Consider the following 14,266-nt stretch of genomic DNA (forward strand, 5'->3'; position numbering starts at 1 on the left):
TCTTGGCGCCTTTTTTCGTCCTGTAAATCTGTAATGGGCTCACACTGCTTTTTCTCTTGAGGTAAACGGGCCCATCATTCCTACAGAAAAATCAGAAACTAATGCAAGGTAGTTTATACTTCTGCCCACCAGCACGCACAGACCAGGCCTGTAACCATTACCTGGGAGTCTGCGTGCCAGCAGCCTGGAATCTAGAGCCTGTCCTGGAGTCTGCACAGTCAATCCAGATTGAAGTCGATGTCTTTTAGAAAGAAGGGAGTGCATCCAGGGCGCAGCCGAATTTTGAGAGGCCTGAACGCCTCCATGTCCGCCAGGGGACCGCTGGGACTAATTCTCTTGGCAAACTTGTGGCCAGCCAAAACTACCATGTTTCACATCCCCGTTATTCTTGGTTACCGCCCAAGATGTAAGCCCCTTTGGTCTTCTGTGCTACACCCTCATTCCCATGCTGCTTTTTACTTCCTCTCCCTTGTTTTAGGCTATCACTGCTTCTCCCTCCTTTTCTTACACATTTCGCCCCTCAACACAACAGCTGAGCCCACTGAAACTTCTAATTCCCTGCCTAACAAACTCTTAGATTGTCAACCTCTTGATGGAAATTCTTTTATCTCCTGACCATTACTAACACTTGGCTTTTGACTTCAGCCCTTTCAGTTGAGCCCTTTTTCTAACACCTGCATTTAAGGTTAAGTGATGGCTCTTGCCATTCAGAACCAATTTCACTTCCTCAGAATATTTTTCCTGCCCCCAGGGTTTTTGTGGAGGTTCTTTTCTCTCTGCAGCATTTGATTTCTCTGATCTTTCTTCTACCTCTTTGTGGATAATTCCTACACCTGCTAAAGTTTTCAGTTTTCCTTTGACTTTCTCTGAGGAGTATTTTGTAAATGGCGCCCCCCCACCCCCCCACCACCGAGAGACTTCGGGACCCTTGCCATGTGCTAAGTGCCCTCAACTTTCCTCATCATAGCCCTGGACACATGTATCATATTTAATTGCTTCTCTCTTTGCCTTCTCTACTAAGCTAGGCTGTGGAGGAGGGACTGTTATTTGTCTTGTTAATTTTTGTAACTGGTGCCTAATAGGCAGGTGTTTTCTTTTCTTTTCTTTTCTTTTCTTTTCTTTTCTTTTCTTTTCTTTTCTTCTTTTTTAAATGTTTATTTATTTTTGAGAGAGAGAGACAGTGAGCATGAGTAGGGGAGGGACACAGAGAGAGGGAGACACAGAATCTGAAGCAGGCTCCAGGCTCTGAGCTGTCAGCACAGAGCCACACTTGGGGACCTGAGCCGAAGTCAGATGCTTAATTGACTGAGCCACTCAGGTGCCCCCAGGTATTTCTTTGATTTCAGTTGCTGCAGGTAGTCTCCGAAGTCAAGCAGTTGACATGTCCTTTGACTTTAAAATGGAAGAAGCTTTGGAAAGGGGTCGGCTGCTATTTAGCTTCAGCTGATAGTGGCTGTGTGAACATGATCCCAGTGTTGCCAGAGCATGTAGTTGTTTCAATAACAGTTGGAAACATGGTTTTTAAAAGTGATCTCTGCCAATTAAGTGTTGTCAATGGAATAAAGTTTTATAGAAAAAAACAAACAAACAAACCTGGGTCAGACATGTGTCATGTGGCCTTCCAGTCACCAGTTTGGAATCTGCTTTAGTGTTGGTATGGTATAGAAATGGGCTTTGAGGAGAATACTAGGTTTTGAGCTGAGTCTTCATGGTTGCTTTGAAGTTGAATGAGAGAATGGAAAGAGGTATTGTAGTTTGGAAAATATGTCAAACAGCTCCAGGCTGGTGTGTGTTACTTTGTGGCACAGTGAGGAAGCTGGCATGAATGATCTTTTTGGAGAGAACTAGAGTTTAGGTGAGAGGATAGAAGGATCATATGAAGGGCAGAGGAGTTTGGATTTGGTACAGTTAGTTAATGTGAAAAATCTGGATTCTTGATCAGGGAAACTTCAGGTGTGGATGATGTATCAGCAAAGTTAACTGAATATCCCTTTTTAAAGGTGAAATAGAGGGTGAAAGACTGGAAGGAGGCTGATCAGTTAAGACTGAAGTGCAGTAAGATTTAGATTTGTAAGCATAGATAGGCAAACATCTGGTATTTTTGTCTACTTGTATAATTTCAGTTACTTGATCATTTACACTGAACAATCAGGAATTTCCTAAGCATTTAATACATTGCAGTGGGGCTTACATAAGAGGTATCCTTAAAGCACTGAAAAGTAAATTGTGAAACTAGTAATGCAGCACTTTAAGTTATATGGTTATTCTGAAGCAATCAGTGGTCTCCTTACCTTTAGTCTCTTTTGTATACTGCCAGGTCAGTCTTCTGGAATGACATTTTTCTTGCAACTTATTTCTAGACTTAAAAGCCTACAGTGAACTTCCCTAGCTTTTTCCTCTGAGCATTTAATGCCCTTGAATTTGCTCTGTCTTTGCCTGTTACCTTTGTGAAGCAATGCGATATGATGGAAGGGGCTTGGGATTTAAAGTTATGCATACATGGGGTGCCTGGGTGGCTCAGTTGGTTGGGCGTCCGACTTTGGCTCAGGTCATGATCTCACGTTTCAGGAGTTCGAGCCCCGCATCGGGCTCTGTGCTGACAGCTCAGAGCTTGGAGCCTTCTTTGGATTCTCTGTCTCTCTCTCTGCCCTTCCCCTTCTCATGTTCTGTTTCTCTCGCTCTTAAAAAATAAATAAGCATAAAAAAAAAAAGTTATGCATACTTGACTGATTCCAGGCTTTGGCTCTGTGATTTGAGCTTTTCAGAGCCTCTGTGCTTTATGTGGGATAGGAGAGATAATATCTACTAAAGGGAAGAAAATGAAAGCCTGTTATTCCTGTGCAGGCTTTTTTCCCATTCCTTTACAATGCAGATCTGCTTTGGTCAGTTCCATCTTTCTCAGGCACATCTTCCATCATAATTCCTTTGCCTTCTTTCAGATTCTACCATCATACATCCACATTTGAGCAATCTCTCAAGACTTTATTTAACTTTTCTTGGCTTTTAAAAATTTTTTTTCCCATATTTGTTTATTTATTTTGAGAGAGAGAGGGGTGGGGGAGAAAGGGGCAGAGAGAGAAAAGAGAATTCCAGGCAGGATCCATGCTGTCAGTGCAGAGCCCATTGTGGGCTCGAACTCACTATACGTGAGGTCATGACCTGAGCCAAGATCAAGAGTCCATCGCTTAACCGACTGAGCCACCCAGGCGACACTCTTGACTTTAACTAACTTTCCTATGCTTCTCTCTCCATGACCACTGAACAGTGATTAATTTTAGTAGATATTTTGCTCTATTTTGACCATGTTAATTGGCATTCATGTTAGGTTTTTTTTTTTCCACAGACCTTCAATATGTTCAAAAAGACATTTTTAATTTAGTTCTGGAATTTTAAACATTTTTCTTTTTAAAAAAAATTTTTTTTAACGTTTATTTATTTTTGAGACAGAGAGAGAACATGAATGGGGGAGGGACAGAGAGACAGGGAGACACAGAATCGGAAGCAGGCTCCAGGCTCTGAGCCGTCAGCCCAGAGCCCGACGCGGGGCTCGAACTCACGGACCGCAAGATCATGACCTGAGCTGAGGTCGGACGCTTAACCAACTGAGCCACCCAGGTGCCCCTTAAACATTTTTCAATAAAAATAGTATTATCTAATTTTTAGACTCAAGGCAGTCCTTAAGAGCTTCTTGTTTCAATTTAGGGTGTATGGAAAATGTTTACCTTGCTTTAAGGTCAGTGTGTCTCATCTTGAGATGAGAGTAGTTCAAAATTTTTGAAAAGTGGAAGTGTTCCATCCCAGGCCAATTATATAGGGATTTCAGAGGACGGGGCCTAAACATTGGTATTTTTACAGCTCTTTAGATGATTCTTATGTGCAGCCAGTGGTAAGCACCGCTTTAGGTGCTAGAACTAAAGGATTCTCATTGATACCTTTTTCTCAAGAATGAAGTGGCATTAGTGTCATGAGAATTGTGGTAGGAGCCATAATCATAACCTTTTTTTAAGATTTTACTTTTTTAAAAGTAATCTCTATACCCGACATGGGGCCCAAACTCACAACCCTGAGATTAAGAGTCCCATATTCCAATGACTGAGCCATCCAGGTGCCCAGGAACCATAATCTTATAGTGCTCGTTGGAAGTTTTCTGAATACGTGTTTGCCCCACTCCTCGAAGCATTTCGTAAGCTGAATGGCATTAAAGAAAGAGGTAATTAATGTTTTGTAAAAGCAAAAATCTTCTTTTGATTTCTTTTGGTTAGTGTAAACAGGTACTAATGTAGGTCTTGGCAAAAGCAAAGTGGCATAAATTGAACTTGAGAGAGCAGGGGGAACCTGTAATTAAAAGGTATAAATCAGTATTCAGTTTCCCCAAAATGGCTCATGTGGAGGTCATATGAATAATATGTCTGTTTATTCAGCCAGTATTTAATAATCACCTTTACCCTGCTAAACAACAGGAGTAAGAGAGGCACACGGTCATTGCCTTTGCCGTAGTGTTGAGTTTGATAGGAAGGAGTGGAAGAAAAGTAAATTGCATATGATGCTATATAGTACTGTCATAGCAAGATACTTCAAGAGGCCCAAAGAAAGAACAACATTGTTCTTTCTGGAGAATATAAGAGAACCTGACATTTAAGTGCATCCTGAAGGAAGAGTAGAGGGTGAAGGCAGCTAAGATCTAGGCAGAGGAAAAGCATGCCAAACTGTGGTGGTGAGAAATAGTGGCACACTTACAGAACAAAAACAAGTTTGATAAGTCTGGAGGTTCTGGAGACTATTGGGGAAATGGTGGGGGTGAAGCTAGAAAGGCCGAAGCAAGGTCACAGATAAGCCTTTTTTTAAGGTTAGGGTTGAATCCTCATTCAACCCTGGTGGGGACCCACTGAGAGATTTTTAAATCAGATGTCTTACCAGGGTGAGCATTCTGGCTACAATTTCTAGAGTGAGGAAGAAGCAGGGAGACTAGTGTTTTCCTACTGGGGAGTCCAATGGCTAGACTAGGAACATCTGATATTTATATATTGAGGTGAAAGAAATAATTGGATTTAATGAATAGTGAAATATGAAAAGTTCTGGGTCTTGTGTGGTTCGGGTTTCTGATTTGGGCTGTTGGGTACATGGTGGTGTCATTGACTAAAATGGGGAAGACAGGAGATGAAGCAGGTTTCTGAGAAGTGTGAACTATTGGCATGTTGAATTGCAGATGTCTGTGAGACATCTGCTTGAATGGAGTCAGGATGGAATTGAAATCATTTATCTAGAGGGGCCACATTACCAGCATTAATAAATTGACTACATGAACACTGAACACATTGTGCAAATTGTTCTAGGTGCTTAATATTAATCATTGAATAACATAGAGATCCCTGCTTTCATATAGTTCATATTCTTAGTAGCAAGGGACCAATAATATGCATCAAAAATAATTTACATAATATCTTAGATAACTAGTGCAATGATTTAGGGCGGTCTGGTAGACAGGTGACATTAAGAAGGTGAATATTGAGGGATGAGGAAGTTAACCAGATACCTGGAGTAAAGCATTCTAGGTTGGGGTAGGAGTGGGGGTTGGAATTGCCTGTGCAAAGGTCTAATGCTCATCTAGAGTATGAGGTCATATGGGGCTTTTCTATTCACTAACCATGGTTTGCTATTAAAGTAGTTATTAATGAAAATAAAGAGTGAAAGGAATGGGTTTAGAGAGGAGGGAAAGCTATTTTTTTTTATTCTGAGTTTTTTTTTCTTATTGTAAATGTGTTTAGGGCCAAAAAGAGCAGTGTGCACAGTTATTCTATACTTTAAGCTGCTACTAGAACCAGTTCGGATAAGTTGAAAAATTACTGCTACCATAACCAGTTTGGATAAGGTGGAAAATAGATCTAACTGTGGATTCAAAGTGTGAATGGTTTGACACAAGGATTATTGCCTGTGACTTTGTGTTTTCTCAGTTTCTAGGCTACTATGACCAAATTCCCATCTTCCCTATCCTCTTACCCCTCAACTGAAGTTAACATAATAATGGTTGGCTTAGTGGAGTGTTCTGAGAAAGGTTTATTTCTTTTCTGGATTAAATATACCATGATGGTATATTAAACATACTCTCTAATGAATATGGCATAAGAGAATGCAATTTTTATAATTTAGAACTAGTTCTTAGCAAACTTCTAGATGAAGCTTATGTTCTCCATACTGAATTCTAATTCTGTTCTCTGCCTTATTGTGATATAGAGGGTCCTTCCATTTTTCAGTTCTGTTCTTCAGTTTTCATATCCTTTTGGATCAGAGAACTTTACTGGAGTACTTCTGAGACTCCACTAATGGGAGATTAGTGAAGTGATTACACGGTAAGTAATATGATCACTTCAGTGAGAGCATCTTTGTTTAAATTTAGATGATTGGCTTCTAGTTGTGGAATGGGTCAATTTCCTAAATCTGGATAATGTCATAAATAACATATGCTGCTAATCAGAAGATTGTTGAAAAGATTACCTTTTCCCTTCTCTGTTGTCTTAATTCAAGATTCAGTTTATGACCTATCTTCTTTACTGCCTAATATTATTTCTTTTCTTTTGTATGTAATCCTCAAACTGTGTCTTCTGTTTTGTTTTACTAACAGTACAAGGTTGCATATGGAATATTCTATTTATACTCCTGTTTGCCAAATTATATGGATTTCTTAAGAATAGGGGATGTTTTATAATTTGACATGGGCTTCACCAGTGCTGTTTGAATTTTTGAAGTGTTAAATACTGGTGGATGATAATTATTTTACTCCACCAAGCTGTATTTAGTCTTACCATTTTGTAGTGTTCTACTATTTTTATATTCTTTATTCTGAAAATATATGGTAATTTAGATAATAAAGCATTGTATTCTGATAGTGCTGTTTTGTAAAAACATTAATAGGTATAGTAAGAATACATCTAAGAACTAGATACCTGTATATTCTGTAAAGAGGTCAATATTTAGCATACTCACCAGTAAGAGATAGCTTTAAAAAATGAAATAATTGTTACAGAAGAGTATAGTCTAATGTTCATATTTAATCATTGTATTATAGACATTTAAGCAATTTATTATTTTTTGTAAAGGAAACTAACTTCCTTTTATAGAATTATTCAATTGTGTATAGTAATTGAAATTTTAAATTAAGATCTTTCTTTTATTTTTATTTATTATTTTTTAAATGTTTATATTTATTTATTTTGAGAGAGAGAGAGAGTGCGTGCGCATGAGAATCCCAAGCAGGCTTCCACTCTGTCAGCGCAGAGCCCAAGGCGGGGCTCTATCTCACAAACCATGAGATCATGACCTGAGCCGAAATCAAGAGTCAGACACTCAACCGACTGAGCCACCCAGGTGCCCCTCAACTTTTTAAAGTAAAGAGAATTTATTTATTTACTAAACATTTTTACATTTAACTGATATCGATAGCTCCCTGTAAGATGAATACTCCACTGGGGCATCATCAAACACGGAGTTAAATATGCAAAACTGTTTTAGGATTAACTGTAGGAATTGAAATTGTAGTAACATTAGTGCAATGAGTAGCTGTTTCATTGTTGCTGTTTGTTTCTAGTAGAAATTAAGTTTAATATACAGATTGACACCCTACAGAAGTGGTAGTTATATTCAGCAAATTCATCTGGGAGTTTGCCAGATAAATTCATGTTTTTGTTTTTGTCTTTTACTGTGTTAAAATACACATAGAATTTACCATTCTAACCATTAAGTATACAATTCATGGGTATTAATAAGTACATTCACATTGTTGCAACCATCACTCCCATCCAACACTTTTCATCTTCCCAAACTAAAACAACATACTCATTGAATGGTAAGTTTCTATCAGATAATGTACATTTATTTTGGCTTTTTTCTGCTTCCACTTGTTGAGTCATCTCCAGATTTTAGCTTTGATTCATTTTGTTTATATTTAACTCTTTCACAAATACATTTAATTGGTCTCTTGTCTCTTGATGGTGTATATTCTAGGCATTCTATTTTGAATTCTTATTATATTTTTAATTTTGCCTTGTACTTGCTGCTTTGTTTCCAATTTGACTTTCTTTGCTACTTTTTTTTAAGCTTCTGTAAATTGTAGATTGATTAATTAAAGTAGAAATCCTTTGAGGTAATAACAATAAAATTCTATTATTTGTCTTGTAGACTTCCAGGCAGAAAAAGGAACTAGATCAGGAGTGACCTCTAAATTTAAGACTGTAAAAAGAACTTTATTTTTGCATGTGGCTAGTGAGCACAGAATTTCTATGTAGCAATTAAATGGGCCTAATCTTTCCAGTAGAGCCACTCCTATCCTTTGAGTTTCTGGTAAAGCGGTAGATAGAGCTACAGGCTTGAGTAGACTTAGATTCCCCACTTTTTTTTTTTTTTTTTTTTTTAAGATAAGACTGGTTCATAGATTTGCAATTTCCATCATGATATGCACATTACTTATTTGTTGTTACTGTCTTCATTTTACCTAAACTTGCTCAGTGCACTTTATTTCTTTTGGGAGAAAGTGTTAAAAGTTCTCCATCATGGGATATTACAGGGTGCAAGTTCTGGAATGAAGTCACAGGAGTAAAAAAGCACAGCATAGAGAATATAGTCAATGACATTGTAATAGTGATATATGGTGACAGATGGTAGCTACATTTGTGAGCATAGCATAATGTGTAATTACCATGTTGTACACCTGAAACTAATGTAATGTTGGGTGTCAACTGTCCTCAAATCTAAACAAAAATTCTTCATCAAATTTTTATCTAGTAGATATAGTATTTTTTGATGAGTTGATGATTCTTGCCTTGATTTTGGGATGATTTTTGAACATGGGACTATTTATTGCCAATATAAAACTGTAGGGATTTCCAGATTAAGGATAATAGATTTTTTTAAAATAGGTGAGATATTTTAAAGCCAGCATTCTTAATATTCTAGATGAAAATTGCCTTAAAAATCTCAAGCAGTTCTTTCAAAGATAAGGATAAGAAAACTGTCCTGCCCAGCTCTGAACTGGCAAAATTAGGAGAATTCTTTTAATATAATTAGGTTATTCTTATGAAACTTGGGTGGCCTCTTGTGGTCAAAATAATCTCTTCTATTTTTAAAAATGTGTTTGAAGGGAGTTCGGCTTACTAATGGTCATACTTTTTTGTTCTTAGGGTTTTATTTATACAAATAATGAAGGGTTAATTATTTTTCTCCGTTGGTTGATTTATACAGACACAAATCCTTATGTCTGTATTTTTCCCCCCCTCCTACAGGAGATTGTTGAAAACTTTATATTTGATTCCTGAAAGGACTCAAGTAAGTAGTATAGTAGTTATTCTTACATTTTTTGTGGGAAGCCAGTAATTTTAATATCGTAGTGTTATATCTAGTTAAGAATCTGTATAGTATTTCTTTAGAACTCTTGTAATTTATTTTTGTTTCATTAATTACAGAATCTTACTTTTACTTGTTTTCCTTAAGTTCATTAATTTATATTCATAGTTTTTGCCATCACTTTACATGTTATGCTTATGTTTTTAAATAAAAAAATTTTTTTAAAGTTTTATTTTAATCTGTACCCCACATAGGGCTTGAACTCAAAATCCTGAGATCTAGAGTCACATGTGCCTTCGACTGAGATGCTTATTGAACGATTTCCAAGACCTTTAAATATAGTTCTTTATTTTTGATATGGGTCATAGGATGTATATAAAACATGCATTGAAAATATTCACCTTCCTATACTCAGCCACCCAGTTCTCCCCAGTGGCAGGCACTGTTCCTTTTCTTGCTTATACTCCCAGAAGTATTCTGTGCACTTGCATATATATTCATACCCTGTCTTTATATTTTCCCAGAGTGGCAGCATATTCAACATATTAATCTACCCTTTGTTGTTTCTTACTTACCAGTGTATCTCGGCATTCTTTCTATATTATATATGGGGTGACTTTTCTTTGAAATGGCTTGCATAATGATCCTTTATATGAATGTACAACATTTTATTTATTTTGTACCCTCCTGACCATCATTTTAGGTTGGTTTCAGTCTTTGCTGTTCACCTATGGAAGTATACATAAAAGTTGAATTACCAGGTCAAAGCATATGTGCATTTAATATTTAATATTAATTGCCAGTTTTTTTCCCAGTCTGTATCAAAGTATACTTGTTTTGTTAATATAGGAGAGTGTTGCTTTTCTTACTCTAGTCAAAGGAGTTTGATTTTTGCAGAGCTTTGGGTGAAAATTAGTATTCCATTATAGTTTTCGTTTTCATTTTTCTTATTTTGAAGAAAGTTGAGCATCTTTTCAAAAGATTGAGTCATTGTATTTACTCTTTTGTGAACTGACTTCATATCATTTGTGCATTTTTCTTTTGTGTTCATTTTTTTTTCTGTGATTTGGTTTCATTTGGTTGCTGCTTTTCTCTGTACTGTCTCTCAAGTAGGATAAATGATGGATTCAGTAAAAGTGGGATAGGTGGAGTAATTTTGACAATTTCTTTTCTTTTTTTTTTCAACTTCCAAGCTTCCATCAGGTCTTGTACCTAAAATATTGGTTACTTTGAAATAACATTCTTAATGACGTCTGATTGTGGACCTGGAATTCAGGTTGATTAATGTTAGAGCTAATTTGCGACTTAAGATTTTTCTAGGCATATTGGCATTAGTTCATTTTATTGGGTCTATTTGTATTAGAAAATATTGTAGGTTTGTTTTTACAGAGAAAATTAAGATTGTTTGTACTATGGATAGTGTCAAAAAATACTGCCCTCATCTTTTAGGCTTTGTTTTTTTCTTAGACCATAGAATTCTGTATTGCCAAGATGGGATGTCATCTCTTTTTTCCCCTTTAGGGTTACTACGTCATAAAGAGCCACCAAAAATCTTTTGACATGTATCTTCTCTGAGAAATTTTCCTTCTTCACAACTCTGCAGACTAGAGCTGGACTTGGTGCTCTATGTATGTACTAAAAGGCCCTGAGTTAGTACCAGTCCCATTTTCAGTTCTTGCTCGTGATCATCCTTCTACATATCAGATGGTTCATAGTTCTTGGGTCAGAACCTGCTTCATTTTCTCCTGGTTCTGCCCTGTTAACCGTTTCTCATCGACTCTGGTGGTTATTGAGCTGCTGCCTGTGGGCTGCCTGCCTGTTTTTGTAAATAAAAAATTTTTTGGAACATGATCACACTGCTACATGTATATGTATTGTCTATGGCTGCTTTCATATTATAGCAGTAGAATTGAGTAGTTATGACAGACCTGTGACCTGCAAGGCTGAAAATATTAGTCTGATCCTTTACAAAGAAGTTTGCCAACCACTGATCTATTGTATTGCGATTTCATAGAAATTACCTTCAGGCTATTTCCTGCACCCTTTTCTCATCTTCTTCCTGCATTAGCCCTCCACCCAGAACATATCAGCTCTCAAAGTAGGAAGCCTCTCTCTGCACCCTAAATGTGAAAAATGTTGATAGAACTTTTAATTTCAAATTTTATGAGAGTGTCTTTGCATTAAAATAAATCTATGGTATTAAAAGCAAAATCGAGAGTGCTCTATTTTGGGGTTTGTTGAGTGTGTTTTTATAGGATTTAACACTTAAAGTTTTTAGCACTTTTTTTGGTTAACCATTTCATTGAACATATAGAGGAGATAAGCTCCAAGACTGTAGAAAAACAAAAAACTTAGTGTTATAGAAACCATCCACCAAGAAATAGGAGTAGCATTGCTTGCTGATCAGCATTTTAAGTTATTCAGGAGAATGAATCTTTTCTAATTTTTACTATGAGAATGAAGAAATATTTGGGGTCTTAGGGATCTTTTTACTATAGTTGATGGGAACAGCTCTTTGAAGCTTTAAATAGCCTTCAAAATGGAAGGTGGAGCTTTCTATTATATTTTTTTTAAAAGAACATTTCAAAATTATTTGGAGGGAGAATTGCCTTAATCATTCTTTTTTTCTTTTGGTCACTTATATTGTTTTCATTAAGTATCTCTGGAAAATACTGGTTGGAAAATAACTACTTGTTTTTTTAAATCTTCTCTACTACTTCCTAAAAACATAAAAACTGTAATTCTTTGGTTCCTTTTTGTTTAGTGGCTTACAGAAGAGATGAAATGTGGTCTGAGGGACGATATGACTATGAAAGACTTCCAAGAGAACGAGTACCTCCTCGAAGTCACCCCAGTGTAAGTTGCTAATGATGTAGAATAATTCGCAACCTAGTATGGAAGTGAATTTTGTACACCAAAGCTTGGCCTCCTAACAAAATCTTTAAGTGCCAAAAATTTACCAGTTTAGGTTGAAATATAGACACATTAAGTTTATCTTTTAAAAGTTAAAAGTTTGAAAATAAAAGGCAATATTTCATTTATGTACATTTCTAAATACGGAAATAAATTTCTAAAATGGTAAGTTTTTATATTGAATTGAATTTGTGAAGAAAATGGAGGTTTTATAGAGGTAGACCATCAATTAATGAAGGAGTATTTGAGCATCTGCTCCTACTATTAGCTGTCACCTATTTTTCTTTATTCCTAAAAATGTTTGCGAATTGGAAACATTAAAAAGTGAAATTAAAAAGTAGGGGCAGCTCAGCGGCAGGCAGGCAGCTTCTGGCGTACTGTCCTACTGTTTGTCTCTTTGTTGCTCTGGGAATTGGGAAGTTTTAATGAGACCTTTTCTCAAGGAGCTTGCTGTTTTGCTTATTATTGTATTCCCAGCACCATCTAGTACCTGGCACATAGTAGGAGCTCAGCGTTTATTGAATGAATATATGTACTCTTTCCCCAAAATCCTCTGCAGAGACCCAAAGGAAGGTTTGTAGAAAGTCAAGAAGCTGTCAGTCTTAAACTTTTGCACAGACACATTCTAAGCATCAGGGGATTTGGGTTGTGGTGATGGTATGTAGATATATTATGGATCCATTATACACTATCATAGGGAACAAATATTTGTTTATATGTTGTTTTTTTACTTCTATATTTGAAGTAAATCTTACAACCTATTTAGATTGGTAATGTCACATTCAGCATTGTCATTTGGCCTCAATTATAGCGTAGGTGGGGGTTGATCTAAAATGATCAGCCCCCTGCGTCTGTCTCCAGTAAAGGTTGGTGATGACATCACCACGGTAACCCGTGATTAGAAGGGTCTGAGGATTACAGTGAAACTGACCATTCGGAGCAAAAAGGCCCAGATTGAATTGGTATCTTCTGCCTCTGTCCTAATTTTCAAAGCTGTCAAAGAATCACCAAGAGATAGAAGCAGAAAAACATTAAGCACAGTGGAAATACCACTTTTGATGAGATTGTCGACATTGCCTGACAGATGCAGCACCCATCTTTAGCCAGAGAACTCTCTGGGACCATTAAAGAGATCCTGGGAACTGGCCAATCTGTGGGCTGCAGTGCTGATGGCTGGCAGACTCATGACATCATAGATGATATCAATAGTGGTACAGTGGAATGCCAGCTAGTTAAGAACTACAAAGAAAAATATTTCAATAAAGGATCATTTGACAACCAAAAAAAAAGAAAAAAAAAGATAAAAGATTGACAAGGTGAAGAGGCCTACCATATTTCAGAATGGGTTGACTTAATTATTACTGTATGTCATTTCTTTGCAGGTTTTTTTTTTTTTTTTTAATGTTTGTTTATTTTTGAGAAAGCACGCTAACGTGAGCTGGGGAGGAACTGAGAGAGGAAGACAAAGGATCCAAAACAGGCTGCTCTGTGCTGAGCTTGATGCAGGGTTCAAACTCAGGAATTGTGAGATCATGACCTAAGCTGAAGTCAGATGCTCAACCTACTGAGCCAACCAGACACCCCTCCAGGTTTATTTATAGTTAAATTGTTTTCAACTTGATAAAATTACCTTATAGTTTACCTAGAAAGACAAACAAGTAATAGAGATAAACATGTGAGACTAATGCAGGGATGGGAAAAGGGATGACTTTAGAAAAAAAAATTCTTAGGACCCCTACCTTTTCAAGGATATATCCCACTAGGAATTTGTATTTCAAGGATACTTAAAAGAATTTTCTGTGTGATTATGTCACCAACTGGATATATGGATGGATATGTTTTAGTTTGTTTTCAATTTTGAGGAATTGCTTTTTTTTTTTTCCTTCATGTAACACATGACTCCAAATGATAAAATCAGGTTCATTTAGAGAGGGGATTATTTTTATTTTATTTTATTTTTTTTAGTTTATTTTGCATGAGAGAGAACATGTGCATGAATGGGGGAGGGACAGCGGGAGAA

The 14,266-nt window shown here is 36.7% G+C and overlaps 1 protein-coding gene across 8 annotated transcripts in view; it reads left to right on the forward strand.

Annotated features, from left to right (window-relative positions):
* The window catches only part of PPHLN1 (periphilin 1), a 142,417-nt gene that overhangs the window by 593 nt on the left and 127,558 nt on the right, over positions 1-14,266 (forward strand). For 4 of the 8 annotated variants that reach the window (XM_006933619.4, XM_006933622.4, XM_011283875.3 and 1 more), the window contains exons 2-3: positions 9,273-9,315; positions 12,098-12,189. In XM_006933619.4, the coding sequence (XP_006933681.1) occupies position 9,315; positions 12,098-12,189 (93 nt within the window). In that variant the 5' untranslated portion in view covers positions 9,273-9,314. Of the gene's footprint in view, positions 1-7,325; positions 7,383-9,272; positions 9,316-12,097; positions 12,190-14,266 lie in introns of those variants that run through there. The other 4 variants (XM_011283878.3, XM_019834831.3, XM_011283876.4 and 1 more) reach the window with 3 other exon arrangements.

The sequence above is a fragment of the Felis catus genome, chromosome B4 (genome assembly GCF_018350175.1).
Source record: "Felis catus isolate Fca126 chromosome B4, F.catus_Fca126_mat1.0, whole genome shotgun sequence".
NCBI lineage: Eukaryota > Metazoa > Chordata > Mammalia > Carnivora > Felidae > Felis > Felis catus.